The sequence below is a fragment of the Symsagittifera roscoffensis genome, chromosome 4 (genome assembly GCF_963678635.1).
Source record: "Symsagittifera roscoffensis chromosome 4, txSymRosc1.1, whole genome shotgun sequence".
Classification (NCBI taxonomy): domain Eukaryota; kingdom Metazoa; phylum Xenacoelomorpha; order Acoela; family Convolutidae; genus Symsagittifera; species Symsagittifera roscoffensis.
Genome location: NC_087065.1, coordinates 8,273,591 through 8,292,106, shown reverse-complemented (window position 1 = coordinate 8,292,106; position 18,516 = coordinate 8,273,591). Strand labels below are relative to the sequence as shown.

Sequence of the window (18,516 nt, the reverse complement as noted above, 5' to 3'; positions counted from 1 at the left end):
TTTGTCTCAATCCGAAGTTCAATTTCACGATAACAGTCGCAAAACACAAACAAAAGCGTTAAAAACTTCAAAATGAAAGGACGACAAAACTTGGGTAAACAACCATTCATTACAAAAAAGCGCAATTACACAGAAAATTCTCTGGAACACTGCCAACTGACCGTTGGAAAAGACTAACGAACGCAAGGAAAACTGAATCAATAGGTATAACTTTTATTTCGCTGGGAAATCTGATAATAATTTCCATCTTCGAAATTAAAAATCGAAGTTTTTCGTGACCTTTACACTTTAGCTGTTTAATAGTGGAATTTGCCTTCTTTTAAACCACGGAAATGCACTTAACTTAAAAAGAAAGTCAAAACGCTAAAAAATCAAAAAAGCGTGATTAAATTTTTAAGACTTTTCCTGAAAAAAAATCACCAAGACCTATATAAGAATACTCACTACGTTCAAAACTCTTAAAAAATTTCTTTAATGTTTGAGTTGCAACTGAAGGGACTCTAAGAATAACTGGCATAACAGCTGGCATCAAATTATGAACAAAAAATATCAGTAATTCAGTGACCATTTACAGTGCCCGTAAACCATTTAAGAATCCTGGAATTGAAGTTCTTGATTTTTTGAGAATCGTTATTTCTAAGAACCAAAAAGAAAGACCCCAAAAAATTAGACCACCCAGAATCGGAACAGATTAGAACCCACAGAAGCCCAAAAATTTCTAGGTATACGACAAATGTTGGAACATAACCGTTCAATTTTTGCGATTCGGATCTGTGAGGGAGCCCTATGATGGAAAAAACATAACTAAAAAATGTCCAAATCAGTCTTTGGGTCGTTGAAAGCTTCAAAAGATTATCATCAGAGCTATCGCGGATAGTTTTTTGCGAAGTATGATCTGTAACAAATTCGAAGACTTTCTGAAAGCCTCAGTTCAATGTCAGCAGCCGTTTAACATTATAACCGAACTTCGATTGGACTTTATCAACAAAAATCAACAATTGCGTTATGCAAGAAAACACTAGCAAAAACTACGCTGCTTCTTGCTTTTTAAATTGACACATTTAAAAAATTACATTCTTTAGCAAAAACTAGCGAAATTCTCATAAAAAATAACTAAGATAGTCTTTCACAAGAGACTTGAACTTATTTTTACTAGGGGGCAATATACGAGCTGCTTCTTAAAACCAGAGAAAGTACAGGAACCAAGCTGAGTTTAGACGAAGAAAAAATTAAACAAACGCAGTGTCATCCGGCCGGATTGGCAATGTACTATATAAATTATTAAGCTCATTGTGTTGAGCTGGTCAGTTGACCTTGAAGACAAAATTAACAAAGAGTTTAGCTTATATCATCAGAACTTAAATAAAGAGTTTACGAACCAGTTGTCTTATTTATGCTCTCAGCCTGCCTTATTCACCTTTGACTTGCCAATCCATTCGGATTCAATATTAGCATTAAGCATACCTAAGGGTATGACATGGCGCAGTCAGCAGGATCCAAAAAAACCCACTCAACATTAATTCATTTTGGGAAAAAACATCAGCGGAGCCCCGCTAGAATGGAGTAAATGGGTCACAATTGTAGAACTTGCACTATTCGCAAAAGATGGAATAGAGATTCAAGATCTGCTACGTGAAAAACCTGATATCGTTCTGCCAACTAAACCAATCTTAGAAGTCGAAATACAAGGAGAAACAGATGCACAACGAAGAAACAGAGCGGTTAGAAACCAAGAGAAGAACGTAGATTGGGAAAATAGATGCCAAAAAGCAAGAGACAAGGGCGTTATGTTTAACTGAGTAATCTGGGACGAGGCGGATGCGAGAGTACGAAGCTATTTATTTCTATGTCTAGGCATGGAAGGACAAAGACAAGTTCAACAAAAACGACCAGGACTAAATATACAAACGACAACGACAAGACAATTAAAACAAGTATTGGAAGACACTTTTATCACACAAAGAATCATAGCAATCGAAAGATACAATTTTATCTGCCGTAAACAAAGAAAAAATGAAACACTGGAACAATTCCACGCTGATCTGGTGGAACTAGCTTCACGTGCAGACTCTGGAGACAAGAAGGATGAATAGGTTCGTGATATGTTCACCGCGCATATGAACAATGAAAAAATTGCCGAGGAGCTATTAGCGGAAACAAGAACGCCACAAGAAGCATACGAATATGCAATAAGACGTGAAAAGGGCATCGAACACAGCAAAACTATGAAATTAAATCCAATCGGACCCACCTCGCCGGTGACGATCAAACAAGAACCAATGGGCTACATCCAACCTAGAGGAGGTCGTGGCGGATTTTCTTCAAATTTCCAGAACAATAATCGAGGAAAATACTCGCGCGGAAGACAAAACCAAAACACAAGGGAAAATCAAAACAGAGGTCCGCAGAACTACACTTCTCAAAAACAATGCTATAAATGTGGAAACCTTTCAGCCCTAACCATCTACAAACATGTCTAGCCCGGGATAAAAATTTGCACAAAATATGCAAAGCGAGGACACTTTGCGAGAGTCTGTCGTTCACATCATGCAAACTTTCTTCCAAAGAACAATGAAGACGAAGCGAGAAATGAAAATGAAAGTCAACTTCACAAAACCGAAGATAACGACCCAGTTGCTTTTGCTGAGTTCACATCACACAGCGGATGGGAGAAACTACAGAGAGATAACTACTCCATGGTGGCAATAGCAGATGCATTTGAAATCAAACAAACGGTAAATATCAGTGATGAAGATTTAAATGGACATATTGTGAAACTCAAAACAAAATCAGCTGGAATACTTGCTATCGCGGATTCCGGGAGTCCAATGTCATTCCTAAACGAAACGACGGCACGTCGAATACACCAGAATGATAAATCCAGTATTTGTTTAAAAAAATCTCGCTGGAAAATACAGCACGAAATCTAGCATGCTATAGGGAAAAGTTATCATCCCCAAAGGACGACTAATTTTAGCAATAGAATCCGGCGGGTGGACTATCGAATCGGCCCCATTTATTGTGGTGGACGACCAAAAAGCGAACATTCTCGGTCGTAATTTACTCCCAAACATCGGAAAAAAATTAGTTCAAGAAAAATCACAATATAAACAGGTCCTGAATATAACAGAAGAAGAAAAATCACACCCGGAGATAAAAACAATGGGTAAGAGATAATTTCACAAATTTTTGTGTTAGAATCGGAAAGTCAAAAAACCATGTTATGAAAACACAATTTATTCCGGACGTTACACCGATTCAAGAAAAACGTCGACGTATTCCAATCCACATTATAAAACTCATTATAAAACTGGAAAAATGTTCCGAAAAACAATTCATCAGTCCGCTGTAATAACACTAAAAAGGATCAAACGGTCAAACTTGCATTAGATTCAAAGAAAATTAATAAATTCATTCATGAAAACAAGTACCAGATGCCGAACATCGATTTATTACTCGATAAAATCGCACACACGATAAAATCCTACCCAAAAGAACAAACATTGTTCTCATCTCTTGACGTATGATACGCATATTTACAAATCCCTTTGGATAAGAAAAGAAGAGATCAATGCAATTTTAGCCTCATTGGAGGAAACGCCACGGGAACATACCAGTTTCAAACTGGATTTTACGGCCTCACAGATATGCCGGCAGAACTCCAGAAAGCAATTGACCTGACATTAACTAATTGTAAAAATACATATGCGTATCAAGATGACATCTTGATTATTACGAAAGGATCAGTAGAAAAGCATAAAGATACTCTGGAAAAAGTTCTTCACAAACTGGACGAAGAAAATCTCACAATATCATTGGATAAATGTAAGTTTGCTTGCAAACAAATTGAATGGCTTGGGTTTCACATTGATAGCGAAGGGACTACCCCTTTATCAAGGAAAACAGACGCTATCGAAAATCTTTTCCCACCTAAAACATTCAAACAACTTAACTTTCATGGTATCAATACATCATCTTACAAGGTATATCCCACATTTGGCACAGGCCGCTGCGGCACTACGTCCTCTTCTAAAAAATTCAGACAAGCACAAAACACTTAGTTGGTCGGCTGAACATGAATCCGCATTCCAAAGGATTAAAAAGTTAGTCGCTGGAATTACTCGAAATAAACATTTTGATCAAAACCTTGATACACGTGTAGTATGATATGCATCTACATATGGACTCGGCGCGGCCCTAGAACATAACACACAAGAGGGGTGGGTAGCTATTGCATACGCGTCAAGATTTCTAAATTCGTTGGAAGAAAAATATTCAGTAAATGAGCTAGAACTATTGGGGGTCGTGTGGGCGATAGAACACTTCAAATACTATTTATAAGGGGAAAATTTCACAGTCATTACTGATCATCAAGCTTTGATCAGTGCATTAAACGCCAGCGAACGATCTAAGACAAGCCAAAGTAGGCTCACGAGATGGATTGATCGTTTAATCCCTTTTTTTACCAATTACATTTTACAGTGCTTCTGATTGCCTTCTCAAGAGTCGAAACAAAACCATTCATTTTAACTGTTTATGATCAATTATAAGCCCATGCTGACTTTTCAATATCATAACCCGACATATTAGTATTCAGTGAATCAAAATTCCGCGCTACTTGTAATTAATTAAAAAATAAAAAGAGAACTTATAAGCATTCAATTCAATTGAAACTTCGATACGAGTAATCATATATACCATTTTATACCATGTTTATTCCATAGTTCGCTCATTTTTCCAAATAACTTATAAACATGTCATTCTAGAACACAACTCCGGAAAATACTTTCTCGGTTAAACGCATAAGGAGGCAGCAGTTAAAGAACCATCTCATAACAAGTAGGGATTACAAAAACAACTTCGCAATAGAAGAGTAACATTCTGTAGTTTTGAGGAAGTGTGAATTGTGAAACAAGGTCAAGTGAGACGTCAGATCACTAAATGCATTAGGTTAGGACTGGTTAGACTTCTTCTCACAGTCGTCACTGTCACTTGTTTCACTCGATGACTCATCCGAAGAAGTGGAGGACGAGGAACTCCCTGATGACTCATTCTGGGCCATCTAAAACAAAGAAAGAGCGGTTCAAAAAAAAATTTCGCCGCAGACCGTAATGACGCCATCACATAAAATACACTTTTTGTCTTATATGCTATCCCTTATTGCAACTTCAGAGCAGTTTTCGTTCAAATCTTACCACAGTTGTTTAGTATGAACACAACAGTTGAAATAAAGGCTTTAATTTGGTGGTTGAATTGCGGTTTTCTTTACCTCAATTCAAAGTCCTGGTCAGTGTTTTCTATAAAAAAGTTTTTTTAAATTTTATATACGATATGACTTTGTGTCTCTTTCATACAAGTCATATATAATCACTTCTGGCAAATAAAATCATATGTAATTTTCATATAAAAGGTAATTTAAAAAAAAAAAATTGATTTTGAGGAACTCTATGGTTGACCTGTCTTTTAGTTTTCGAAAAATTATCTTCATATAGCACAACTGTTATCTTCATTAAAACAACGAAAGGTTAGTTTTCGAGGAAGGTTAGTTTTCGAAAAAAAATTAAAATAGATTCAACATTACGAGGCCAAACTGTGCACTGGATAAGCGCACAATTTTGTGGCTGTATGTTCCTGGATTCCAGAGACAATTCTTTAAACATGTTAAATTTTTTCGGAACGATCAAAAGAAAGTAAAGAACAAAAGAAGAACAAAGGGAGCGTCCTTGTTGCGGAATCCGCTTACAATGCAAAAAATGCACAGTTTGGCCTCGTAATGAAAAAAAGTTTAAAAAAATTTGACTATTTCGAAGGTCATAATTTTGTGTAAAAAACGTTTGCGCGTAGCCGCTTATAGAGGGAAGCTTTTAAAGTCCTTTTTATTCATTCAAATCAATATCTCAGATTTGGAACGTTAGTTTTTGAGAAAACGGAAAAAAATCAAAAATATCGGTCAATTATTCCTACCCACAGGCTTTTGCGAAGGCTTTTTGAAGGGTAAAGCAAAAAGAGATCAGGGAAGTATGCATGCACACAAGAATGCAGGCAGTCTTTCTACGGATACTACTTTTTTGAAAATCGGTAGATCGGTTTTCGAGAAAAAAAACTACATTTTTTTGTAAAATGTGATAAAATTTTCCAAAGCATCTCAAAAAATATATAATTAAAGTGCCCAATCCCATACACTTTCTCATAATACTTGCTTTTTATCAAACAAGAATTCTGGTCAAACATGCCAAGCAAAACATTTGAAATTCAAACTAGCAACTGAACAATACTTTCGAAGCGGAAAAAAGGCCGACAATATTTGAGCAAACACCAGCTAAGCCGGAAAAAAAAACATTTTTTTTGAAGAACTTTAAAAAGTTTCAAGTCCCCCTGAAACTACCCTGTTGTAACTAGTATATGCCCAGTAGCTAAATTTGAATTTTCATAAAACAGCATGTCATGCAGCTGACATGCTCAATTTCATGAAAACTCAAATTTGATTCAACTGATTTTGTTAAACTAGTTGTTAACCGGAAAAATGTCTGCATTCCGATTTGATAACGTTTGCTAATCGCAAGCGTAAATAGTAGATTAGAGTATAGTAGTATAGTGGAAGTGACCTTGGCTTTGTATGCCTTCTCGAAGAGTGACATGCTGTTCTGCTGCAGAGTGTTCCTCCTCTCCCGAATGGTCTCGGCAGTCTCCTCCTCCTTATTCGCCATGAACTTCTTCACGTCCTCAATCTCGTCCTTCAACTTCTGCAGCTACAACACACCGACACACACAGATTACACATTTGGATTCAATTACAGATTTGTCTTATTCATAAAAAACCATAATTTCTGTAACCCTTTTTAAATAATGCAGCAAATGTCAACCAATACACAAATCAGCATTAAACGAACCAGGCTAAGAATAAATATATCATTTGATCGCTGGATACCGTCATTACGTTTCTGAGCATCATATAGCGATGAATTAAATCACGTGAAGAAAAAGTTAATTACAAAGAAAACATCAGAAATCACCAAAAACAATTCAGCATCAAAAATATTTCCCAGACCAGCAGTCGGGACAAAAAAGGCCATCAAAACGTCAGAAAGTATCATGGATCACCTAAAAGTTCAACAAAAACTACTGAAAAAAATTGCATTTCACTCAATTGACAAAACATTATTATCATTTAATAACACATCAAATCGGCTGAATTACAAAAATCAAAGATAGTATTTGAAAAAAATGTCAAACTTTGAAATTGGACACAGAAACGAATCTGCGCTTCGAATCATTTGCAATTCAAAAATGAACGACTATGATTAAAAACAAATGAAAATCAAAAATTGAACAAAAACCTAAAGCTCCTTGTTTACACAGAATGATGCGGGAACTAAGCCGACAAAAATAAGCAGAAAGACAAAAATCTAAGATAGCCGAAAATTTTGACTTTAAAAAAAAAACAAGTCTCGAGTGGAACCTAACTACCGGGCTATGGGTGTTACAGCAATTTGAAAGAGAGCTGAACCTTCAAAAAAAGTCTGGCAACAGGAACTAAGCCGACAAAAATAAACAGACGGACTATAGTCTGAAAAAGCATAAAAACTCTAGTTAGCGAAAAAAACACGTCCCTGGATTTGCACCACTACTCCCCCGTCTCAAGCAGGTATGTTACCTCTACGCCAGTTGATTGATTGAATATATATTAAATCAAGTAAAACACTGGTAGGATTTGCACGTGCACATTCTATGAACAAAGTTGTTTAATGAAAAAAAAGTCCTGCACCAGTTGTAACGCCATAGGGTGATTTGAGTTTCAAAAACATAGCTAATAAGCCGTCTGGGATAAATTAGTAACCTTAGCTAACAAATTCTGTGTTCAAAACTTAGATAGTTGGCTAAACTTAGATTTGTGGAGCAGAGGTTTTGGTTATATTCTATATCTGGAAACAAAAGATTTTTTTTCCGTGGAAGCACAAGCAAATTTAGTATTTAACACTAGTGCGCTACTGGCTATATCTATGACAGATTTGCAGCAAGCGAAGATTGAATTCTTAATGAATTTTTTGAGTCGCAAAAAACTACCAAAATTAGGGCCATTCTACAGCTGGAACAAACATCTGGCCTGAAAATACGAATACTTAAAGAAGTTACTGAAACCAAATAGAATTATGTTATGGCCTAATTCTACAACTACAACTAAAACCCCAATTAAAACTCTAAAATAGAGTCAACAGACAGCTGAAAAAGAGTCACTGAACGCAAGTAAACAAAAAAACTAATTCGTTTTCAGAAAAAAAACTTTCGAATTTCAGAAAAAATTAATGACCCTAAAGCTCTTTGACTTTCAAGATTAATTTAAGGTTGACTCTTTTTTGATAAAATTAACCAAATTTAAGAAAACTGGATCAATATGTAAACTTTTTATTCAGCTGGCAAATCGAAAAATCCGATTTCGAAACTGAAGACGCGGTCATGTTTTTTGGCGACCTTTCCATTTTCGTAATTGGAGAGAGCAACTTGCCTACCTTTCGGCAAATTAATTAAACTGATCTCAAAAAGAGCAGATAATGTCTTTGAATTTTTGTGGATTTATATCACTTTTAAGCTCTTTTAAATTGAAGTACCTTTCATGATCGACACATTTCGATACACAGAGGCTAAGCGGCGCTTTGCAAACACTAGCAAGAAAATTACAAAAAGCCACTCTAACGATAATTAAGAAAACGTAGAAATATGCCTCAAATTAGTCAAACATTTGATAAGTGTCAGATTCGAACCTGCGACCTCGAGATTCGGAGTCTCATGTTCTCGCCACGGGCCATTGAAAAACTGCTAAGACGCCCTCAATTATGCAGTTATAGATGCTAATAAATTTCCAATGCTACCAAATATGAATAAAACCTCCGAGAAGTAGCTTAGTAATCTCACGTCCTTTCCTCTGAGCCCAACGGCAAACACTAGCCACCAATAAAGCAGAGAACAGATGCTAAGGAAATTCCAATGCTATAGATCGCGATTATAGCAAAAATGTCGCCGAATGAGAACTTTATTTCAGAGAAACACACTACGCCTGCTAAATCGCTGGAGTAAAAACTATCCCAAGCTGAAAAAATGGCATTAGAAGGTATTTTTTACTGGAAAATCAATTAGTTAAAATCCATTTTTTCACCTAAAGTTTTGCACTGTTGCGTAATTTGCGGTCAAAGGATGCAAACTGAAATTAAAACAAGACTGCTCTTATCAGGGCAAAGCCCTGAATATTCCGACTACCCATTAAGATCTGAGGAATAAGTCAACTTTTGGAAAAACTCAAAAATTGAAACTTCAAACTAAAATTATTTTTCATTTTTCAGCAAATAAACTCCACAAAACGTACTTCTGAAGCGTCCAGTTGGTCTTTGAATTCGTCCAATTTGCTCTCGATGTCATGTACTTGGGACTCTGTGAGATTGACCTCTTCGATCCTCTCTCTGCTCTTCTTGTCTTCTTCTGCATGGGCCTCTGCGTTGGCCACCATCTCCTCAATCTGATCCTTGCTCAGACCTCCCGAAGACTGGATTGCAATCTGCTGCTCACGGCCAGTACCCTTGTCTGCAAAAAAAGATAAAATTGATTTAATGTATAAAAAAATGCAATCAAAAAGGCATTTTTTGACTCCACAGGAATAATCTTCAAATTTTAAACACACCCTCAATACTAAAATGATGATACAATTTTCCCGCCACTTCCACAATTCAGAGTTATTTCAATGTGAGTTAAATTGAAGTCAGTTGTTCATTGTTATTTTAATGACATTTTAATTAACTAACAACTCTAAATAGAGAATCAGAAGTTCTTGCAAGCCAATTCCGATTTTTTTGAAAACCAACAAACTGGCAAAACTGACTTGAACTTGAAAGAAAAAAACTTGATCTAACGTATACACAATGACAATAGGACATACATACCTTTAGCGTGCACATGCACAATTCCATTTGCATCGATGTCAAAGGTGACTTCGATCTGGGGCTGGCCCCTGGGGAGAGGTGGGATGCCGACCAGCTGGAACTGGCCCAGCAGCTGGTTACTGGCCGCCATCTCACGCTCCCCCTGGAACACTTTGATCTCCACTGTTGTCTGGAAGTCGGCTGCAGTGGAGAACACCTGCAACACGATTGATATGAATTGGTGGGACAGCAAACTGATGTATAAATCAAACAAATATTGCCAATTTTTAGGTCATTGAATGCGTCGACTTTGATTGAAGTTTCACTGATTATGGCGGGTAAATAATCGACATAAAACAACTAATTCGGCAACGATCATAAATTAAAAAATAAAGCGTTATTCAAATATGCCTCAGCATTATTTTATGTGCAAAAACTGCAAAACTTTTTCAAAAATCATTAAACACAAAAAATTTCAAAATATATATATTTGAGCTATCAAGAACTTTTGCACATTACATGAAATTTTATATGAGATATCTTTTCTCCGTATCCAATTATTAGGCACTAGACCATTAAATGCGAAAAGTGATCGGAAACAACTAGACCCATTTTTATGAAAACAAAAATGATCATGAATAATCTTTGAATAAAAGTTAACTACCATACCTGAGACTTCTTGGTGGGGATGGTGGTGTTCCTGTTGATGAGTCTGGTGAATACTCCCCCCAGAGTCTCGATTCCCAACGAGAGGGGAGTGACGTCGAGGAGCAACACATCAGTCACGTCTCCCGCCAGCACTCCGCCCTGGATCGCAGCCCCCACTGCCACTGCTTCATCTGGATTCACACTCTTGCTCGGCTGGCGACCGAAGATCTCAGACACGATCGACTGCACCTGATCAGGAACAAGACACATCAAGAAAAATATAGTCGATAGATTGGTAGTCATAGCTTAGTTTTATGTATTGATGTGCTCGGGGCTTGAATTGGAATCAGGCAAGGATCTACAATTTTTTCGATGAAGGTAAGATTTTCATTTCATTTATTAGCCCTCGGTCCTGCTCAGTGCAGGACCAATCGTGGGGGAGGGAGATGTCATCCTTTTCGCCGCAGCCAGTCCCACCTTGAGGAGGCGGATGACACTCGGACCGCTCTAACCGAGACCGAAGTGGGTTTCGATCGCATGACCGTGAGCCCAACCAGTCAGATCTTCATGCAATTTTTCTAGAAAAGCCGGAATGCAGTTTTAGGGTACTTTTTTGAAGGAGTAAATAAAACTGTGATTTTTGGGAGCCCATTTTCAGTTTTGAAATTAATATCCGAGAGCTTTATTAAGAGGCCACTGACCTTTGGCATTCGAGACATGCCTCCGACCAGGATGACCTCCCCGACCTCGCTTTTAGTGACATCGGCGTCCTTGAGGGCCTTCTTGCAAGGTTCGATGGTCCTTTTGATCAGTGGCTCCACTATACTCTCGAACTGTGACCTGGTCAACTTCATGTTCATATGTTTGGGTCCAGAAGCGTCCATAGTGATGTAGGGCAGGTTGATATCAGTCTACGGGAAACAAAACAATAGGTGAAAAAATGAATATACAATTTCTTCTTATTGATCAACACATTCGAAGTTTGAAGAAAGCAAAGGCAGCGAAATATTTTATCCCTGATTTACATGATTTCCAGCGCACATCTTAAGAAATGGCTTTTCAAAATAACAAAGGAAATAGACATTAGTGAAGAAATTCTTCAAGACCTAAAATTTTCACTTGTACATCACTCAGTTGAAAAATATTACACTGCTGATTCAAATTATCCGGACAGAACGCAAAAAAATGATTAGAATATGTTTTTTTTTCAAAGTGGGTTGACATTAAGTGGAAAAAGTTGAATTTATTTTAAATTTAAAAAATTGTTGTTTATAAAAGAAAATGAAATTTTTTTGTCTATCAAAAAAAATAAATTAATTTATACAGTGCTTTGGGCTTCGTTGGGCTTCGTAAGAGGGTAGTTTTGATATAAACTTGTCAGTAATTAACTCCGTAGTTTTGGGGCAATTTTTGAATTGCTAAAAAAAGCCAAAAATGATCAATTTTTGGGGTAACAGTTTGGGTCTGAATTTCGCAATACAATTTTTACAATATTCACTAAGCTAAAATTCTAAGAAAATTTTCAGCTCATCGTATTTCGCCTAAATTAAACCCAATTTGGGAAAAACACGTTTTAAATTTCAAGGTTTGTGCATTTTGTCCGGTTAATTTAAATCAGCACTGCAGACAGATTTTATTATGATAAAATAATTGCAAGCCATCGCATTTTTGGTTTATACTTGGATCGATCGTAAACTCTTAAATTCTGTTCAATTTCGCTGGCATTCAATCATAATCTACCTGCATTGAGGATGAAAGTTCCACTTTAGCAGCTTCTGCCGCCTCACGAAGTCTCTGCAGTGCCATATTGTCTTTCTTCAGATCGATGCCTTGATCCTTCTTGAAAGCATCAATCAAATGGTTCAACAGTGCATTGTCGAAGTCCTCCCCTCCCAGGTGGGTGTCCCCGTTTGTAGATTTGACCTCAAACACTCCCTTCTGAATCTCGAGGATTGAGATGTCAAATGTTCCTCCTCCCAAGTCGAACACGGCAATGCTAGGAATTAGACAAATTATATCAGTTGAATTTAAGACAAGAGGCGAGTGGACACTCTGCGAAGAAATAAAAACTGCTGATCAACTGGGGACAAAAAATATAGACACTAAGAGTAACAAAAGAACATCGACAAATCGAACCGGACAATTGAATGGAACCTTTCTAGGAAAATGCAATAGAAGAAAACCCATCTAAGTCGAAACAATTATCATATTTAGCTACAGCAAAGTAGAATATTCATTAAAAAAATCATGTTCAAAATTATTTATAATTAGTTGAAATTAAGTATTACTCTAATCAAGTTTGCTATTCGACACCACATTAGACTGAAACGATAACCTACTACTGGCCCCGATGTCAATCTTTTCCGAGTCTCGCATTGTTAATTGTTAACCACTGTCACTTCTTTCTTTAAAAAGCCTCAAACTTGCTCGACATTTTGAATGGGGAAAATGAGCCCAGCAACCACGTTGAAAAAACCAAGAAAATACAACAAAAATTTAAATCGAAACTGGAGCGATACCTGGCAGCTTTCACTTGATGTAAATGTCTCAATTGAAAATAAACAAGAAAATAAATAAGAACAGCCAGATGATGGGCAAGGCGCACAGAAAATTCCGTGTCATAATTTCCTTAAAAAAAAACGAAACGGAACATATTCACAAAAATTTGGGGTTTTTAATTCAGGTACCGAGAAGGACTTACAATTTTCTGAATTTAGACTTCAGAATAACTTTCTTTTCAAACTCAAGTCAAAATAAAGATATTAATTCCTATTTCTATGATGATACAAAATCTAGCAGAAAAGCACAAAAAGCCACATTTTTTTATCTTCCCTTTAAACGTATTGCATATCTTTGAAAAAATCAGGACCAATTTTGATTTAATCGACCAGAGCTAGCCTGTAAAAGCTTTTCAGATTGGACCAAAACTAGTTACGAGTTATGAACTCTAAGCCTAAAAGACAAGTTCATTTGATTCCGGACGCTATCAAGAATCATCAGTATAGAATGGATGCTCCTTATGACACAGTGCAGCCAATATAAATCAGAAAAACTATGAAACGTATCAAGATTCAATGCTAAGTCATCACAATAACCAGGCCCACCGAAAACAGAGATAAAGTCTACAACTACATGACCATAAAGGCAAAGATTATTGAAGTATTATGACAAATTAACAAACTGGGTATCAGCCTATATAGGCTAAAAACAACAAGTCGTCTATAATTCCAAATTATTTCAACAAATTATCGCGACTTTCTCTTGAAATTTCAATAATTTTACTGAGATTTGAACACATTCAAATAACTTAAACACAGAGGCGAAGCTTCGCAACACTTGCGAGAAAATGACAAAAAACCGCTCTCTAAAATGCAATAACAAAAATTAGAAAAAAGCCTCGCAAAAAAATTTCGGCTGCTTCTAAAACTTGAACCTGCAATTTAGAGGTTAAGAGTTTCATACACTAACCACTCAGCCACGGACGCTTAATAAACGCCAAACAATAGCCAAAACAAAAGCAGAGAACAGATGCTATGCTAGGCAATTTCCAATGCTACAGTGAAATTTCCAAATACGTGAACACTTTTATTGAACACTTTTACTTGCGAGTTAGGTTAGAAAAAAAGAAGATTCGTACCAACATACTAAGCTGATCGCAGTTGTAAAAACAAAACAAATTCAGACCTTTTTCGGCATTTTTAGTGAGAGATGCAGTAGGGCCTAATGTAGAATTACATATTCCTAAGTGACAAACCAGAAAAATATTTTCCATTGGTTTGTGTCAAACAGAGACGATTTTTTTTTTCAGACAAGAGAAAAATACATCAAAATGACGCCTGAAATCAAAAATACTCAAACCATTCTTGGGATTCTGATCACCAAAAAAAGACCAAAATTTAGCTGTGACAACAATTTCTGATGGGATTAAAACTAGTTGCGGGTTCTAAGAAATATGATGCAGTGAAACAGACGAGCTTGAGCTAATTTGAATCATGACTTCTATGACAGACTAAAAAGTACAGAAGACTAAATACTTAAAAGCAAAAGACCGGCCAGTGTATTTCAGAGTAACTATGAAACGTATCAGGATTCAAATTCTGAATAGTCATCACTATATCGAGGCCAGTTGAAAACAAAGCTCAAACTAACCACAAAACGAAACAAGGATAATCCTTAGCTGTGCAAGTAGCAGAATGTTTCGACCATATTCACACACACAAAAAACTGAAAATAAAAAAAATGACATGATCGGTAACAATGACCGACAAAAATGAAAAAAGATGTAAAATTTTTTTTATATGTTTTAGAAAAAAACTTTTATTGCCAACGAAGCACAAACCTTAACATCCAAAACAAGTTTTCTTTCCTAGTAAATTAATTTTTTTAGCCTAAAGGTCTAAATAAAAGTAAAATTTCATAGCGATCGTTACTCGGTCACTTTTCTCGCTCAAAAATAGACGAAAAATCTAGAGTTTTAAACCAGTTTTTCTCCACGCTCGGTCGGAAGTTTTTAAAGTCGATCGAATCACGACTGAAAGGATTTAATATGATATACTAATTAAGCCAGTCCAATGATTAATTGTGGTACCTGATTTTGCCTGGAAAACAAAAAAAAACTAAAACACAGCCAATGATCGGAAAAAAAACATAGCTCACTGTACCAGCAACTCACGCGAAGAAGTATCACCACGGATCATTTTTGATGACAAAAAATACAACCTATAACTCCGAGCTAATGCAATAAATAACTAATTTTGTTTTTGAAACTTCCATTAATTTCAGTAAGACTAGAGGGTTGGGAATTTCAAACTTTGAAGAAAAAATTCGTTTGAGTTTTCTGAAAATTTTTTGAAAAAATCACAAGAAAACGTCATATCTCGAAAACTACAAGGAATTGAGCAGTAACTCCTGAGAGTACTCTGATAGCCCCCGCCTACAGGGTTTGGAATTTCAAATTTTGAAGAAAAAAAATAAATTTAAATTTTTTGAAAATTTTTTGAAAGTAGCAAAAAGGCATCTCTCAAAACTCAAAAACTACAGGGATATGAGCAGTTAAAATTGGAGGCAAGGTTCGCAATACCTGAGAGTACTCTTATAGCACCCAACTACAGGGTTGGGAATTTCAAACTACGAAGAAAAAAAAACATTCGTTAGGTTTTCTGAAAATTTTTTGAAAAAACACAAAAAACGTCATGTCTCGAAAACTACAAGGAATTGAGCAGTCATATTTGAAGGCAAGATTCGTAACTCTTGAGATTAATCTGATAGCTCCCAACTATAGGGTTAAAAATTTCAAATTTTGAAGAAAAAAAATTGTTGTCTTCTGAAAATGTTTTGAAAAATCACAAAAAAACGTCATATCTCAAAAACTACAAGGATTTGAGCAATTAAAATTGGAGGCAAGTTTCGCAATACCTGACAGTACTCTTATAGCACCCAACTACAGAATTGGGAATTTCATACTAAGAAGAAAAAAAACATTCGTTAGGTTTTCTGAAAATTTTTTGAAAAAACACAAGAAACGTCATGTCTCAAAAACTACAAGGAATTGAGCAGTCATATTTGGAGACAAGATTCGTAACTCCTGAGAGTAATCTGATAGCCCCCAACTATAGGGTTAAGAATTTCAAATTTTGAAGAAATAAAATTGTTGAGTTATCTGAAAATTTTTTGAAAAATCACAAAAAACGTCATATCTCGAAAACTACAAGGATTTGAGCAGTCATATTTGCTACACCCGATTCTCGCTACACTCGCTACCCCCGAGAGTAAGACTCGCTACACCCGAGAGTATCCACCCGAGATACTCGCTACAAGACTCGCTACACCCGAGAGTATCCTGGCAGCACCCAAATACAGGGTAAGGAATTTCAAATTTTGAAAACAAAAATTATTTCAAGTTTTCTGAAAATTTTTTGAAAAATCACAAAAAAACGTGATATCTCGAAAGATGGAAAAAAAGATAGAAAAAACAAATCGACAAAGAAGGATCGAAAAAAGACAGAAAAAAACGATAGAAAATCCAGATAAAGATAAAGAGAGATTGGAGACAACCGTTTGACAGTAGTACTATTTTGAACTAAATCGTCGAAACCAAATTGAAAGTGAAAAATTAGGAGAGGGGTAGACAGGCATAATCAAATAAATTAAAAAAGCAGGTATTCAGACAGACAGACAGACCTTATTTGGCCTCGAAAACAATACTGAAAAATTAAAGACCTTGTGCAAAACTAATTGAAAAATTTTCTTAAGCATTGCAAAATATGATAGCTTAAACATGAAAAAAACTCTTTCGTTAAACATGCAAAACTATTAAGCTTGAACATGGGAGATAGCTGTCACTAGCATTTAAATATAGTATAGATAGATAGATAGTTAGATAGATAGATAGATAGATAGATAGATAGATAGATAGATAGATATAGACAGATAACGCCAGAAAAGAGCTTCACTTAGCTTAATAGAGTTTTACATTTGAAAAAAAAATCAGATATCCGTTCATTTTCGATCATGAATCAAGAAAGCGTCATTTTCATCACTTTGTCGATGAAGCTCCACTACAGTTCACAACAATTTTATAACTACATCAGGCGTAAAATCCGAAGTAGAGAAATTGCAAGCGAAACCACACAATTTCCAATATAAAACCAAGTTTCAATTATGATCAGAATAGATATAAATTATAAAACAATGAAATTCAGATATCCGTTCTTTTTCAATCATTGATCATGCATTTGATATTTTCATCCTTATAACCAGCAATTTTAAACCCAATTTCATGTCTACGAAGAAGAGTGATGCATATACTAGACTGCGCGCCCCATAAGAACGGGTTTATCATCCACATTAATTCGAACTTGATACTCACATTTTATCGCTTGTCTTCTCGAGCCCATAAGCCAGTGCAGCGGCTGTTGGTTCATTAATCACCCGCAACACGTCTAGTCCAGCTATCTGCCCAGCATCTTTGGTAGCCTGTCTTTGGGAGTCATTGAAATAGGCTGGTACCGTAACAACTGCGTTCTTCACGTTGCTTCCAAGATAGCTTTCAGCAGTCTCTTTCATTTTAGTTAAAACGTATGCTCCAATTTGACTGGGTGAATACTTCTTGCCATGCGCTTCGAGCCAGGCATCACCATTATTTGCTTTCACAATTTTAAATGGCACCGTTTTGATGTCTTTTTGAGTCTCTGGGTCGTCAAAGCGACGACCGATGAGTCTTTTCGTAGCAAACAAGGTATTTTCTGGATTTGTAACAGCTTGACGTTTAGCGGGAATACCTACAAGTCTTTCGTCGTTCTTTGTGAAAGCAACAACTGAAGGAGTAGTTCTGTTTCCCTCCGCATTCTCCAGAACTTTGGCCTGTTTGCCTTCCATGACTGCAACACACGAGTTGGTCGTACCCAGATCGATACCAACAACATTGCCTTGGACCTTTCCGCTGGATAATCGCGTACTTTGGTACAACCCTCCGTTCAATTTCAAGGATGAATAAAACTACACAAAGAATACTTCAAATCATTTCAAAGAATACTAATATAAACTAACCAATACGAGAAGCATTTGCATACCTGAGCGCTCGAGGATCGCCTCAAAAGCTGTGTCATTACCATTTTGAGCACTGAAAACTTCAAAAAGAAGAATTAATTTTCTGTACAACCAAAATACTGGGATAATCAGGTGAAAAGTACCATTGTAACAGAGGCTACAGTCAGGAGTCCCGTCATCGTATTTAGCCTAATTGTTGTGATAAACTTATTAAATAGATTTGTTATGTTTGACGTTTGTGGAGCGCCCTCTGAGGAATTTTAGAGGCAGGTCTGTCAAGTGGCTTTCTGTGGGGAAGAGGGAGCTCGGGTGAGATTGTTCCTTGTTTTTGATTTTGTAGTTTGATTTCAAAAATTAAATCAATTTAATTGTCTTCTATTTTTTTATTTGCTGATTTATAAGATTCCCACTA

The 18,516-nt window shown here is 36.2% G+C and overlaps 1 protein-coding gene across 1 annotated transcript; it reads right to left on the bottom strand.

Moving 5' to 3' along the window:
• Positions 1-4,643: 4,643 nt before the first annotated feature.
• LOC134843537 (stress-70 protein, mitochondrial-like) lies at positions 4,644-18,189 on the bottom strand. Its single transcript, XM_063859643.1, has 9 exons — positions 18,128-18,189; positions 17,425-18,053; positions 12,297-12,552; positions 11,258-11,467; positions 10,578-10,805; positions 9,930-10,125; positions 9,359-9,573; positions 6,606-6,749; positions 4,644-5,062 (listed from the first exon to the last, which is right to left on the bottom strand). Exons 1-9 carry the CDS (start codon positions 18,167-18,169, stop codon positions 4,952-4,954), a joined length of 2,031 nt encoding a protein of 676 aa, XP_063715713.1. The 5' UTR covers positions 18,170-18,189; the 3' UTR covers positions 4,644-4,951.
• Between the last annotated feature and the right edge of the window lie 327 nt (positions 18,190-18,516).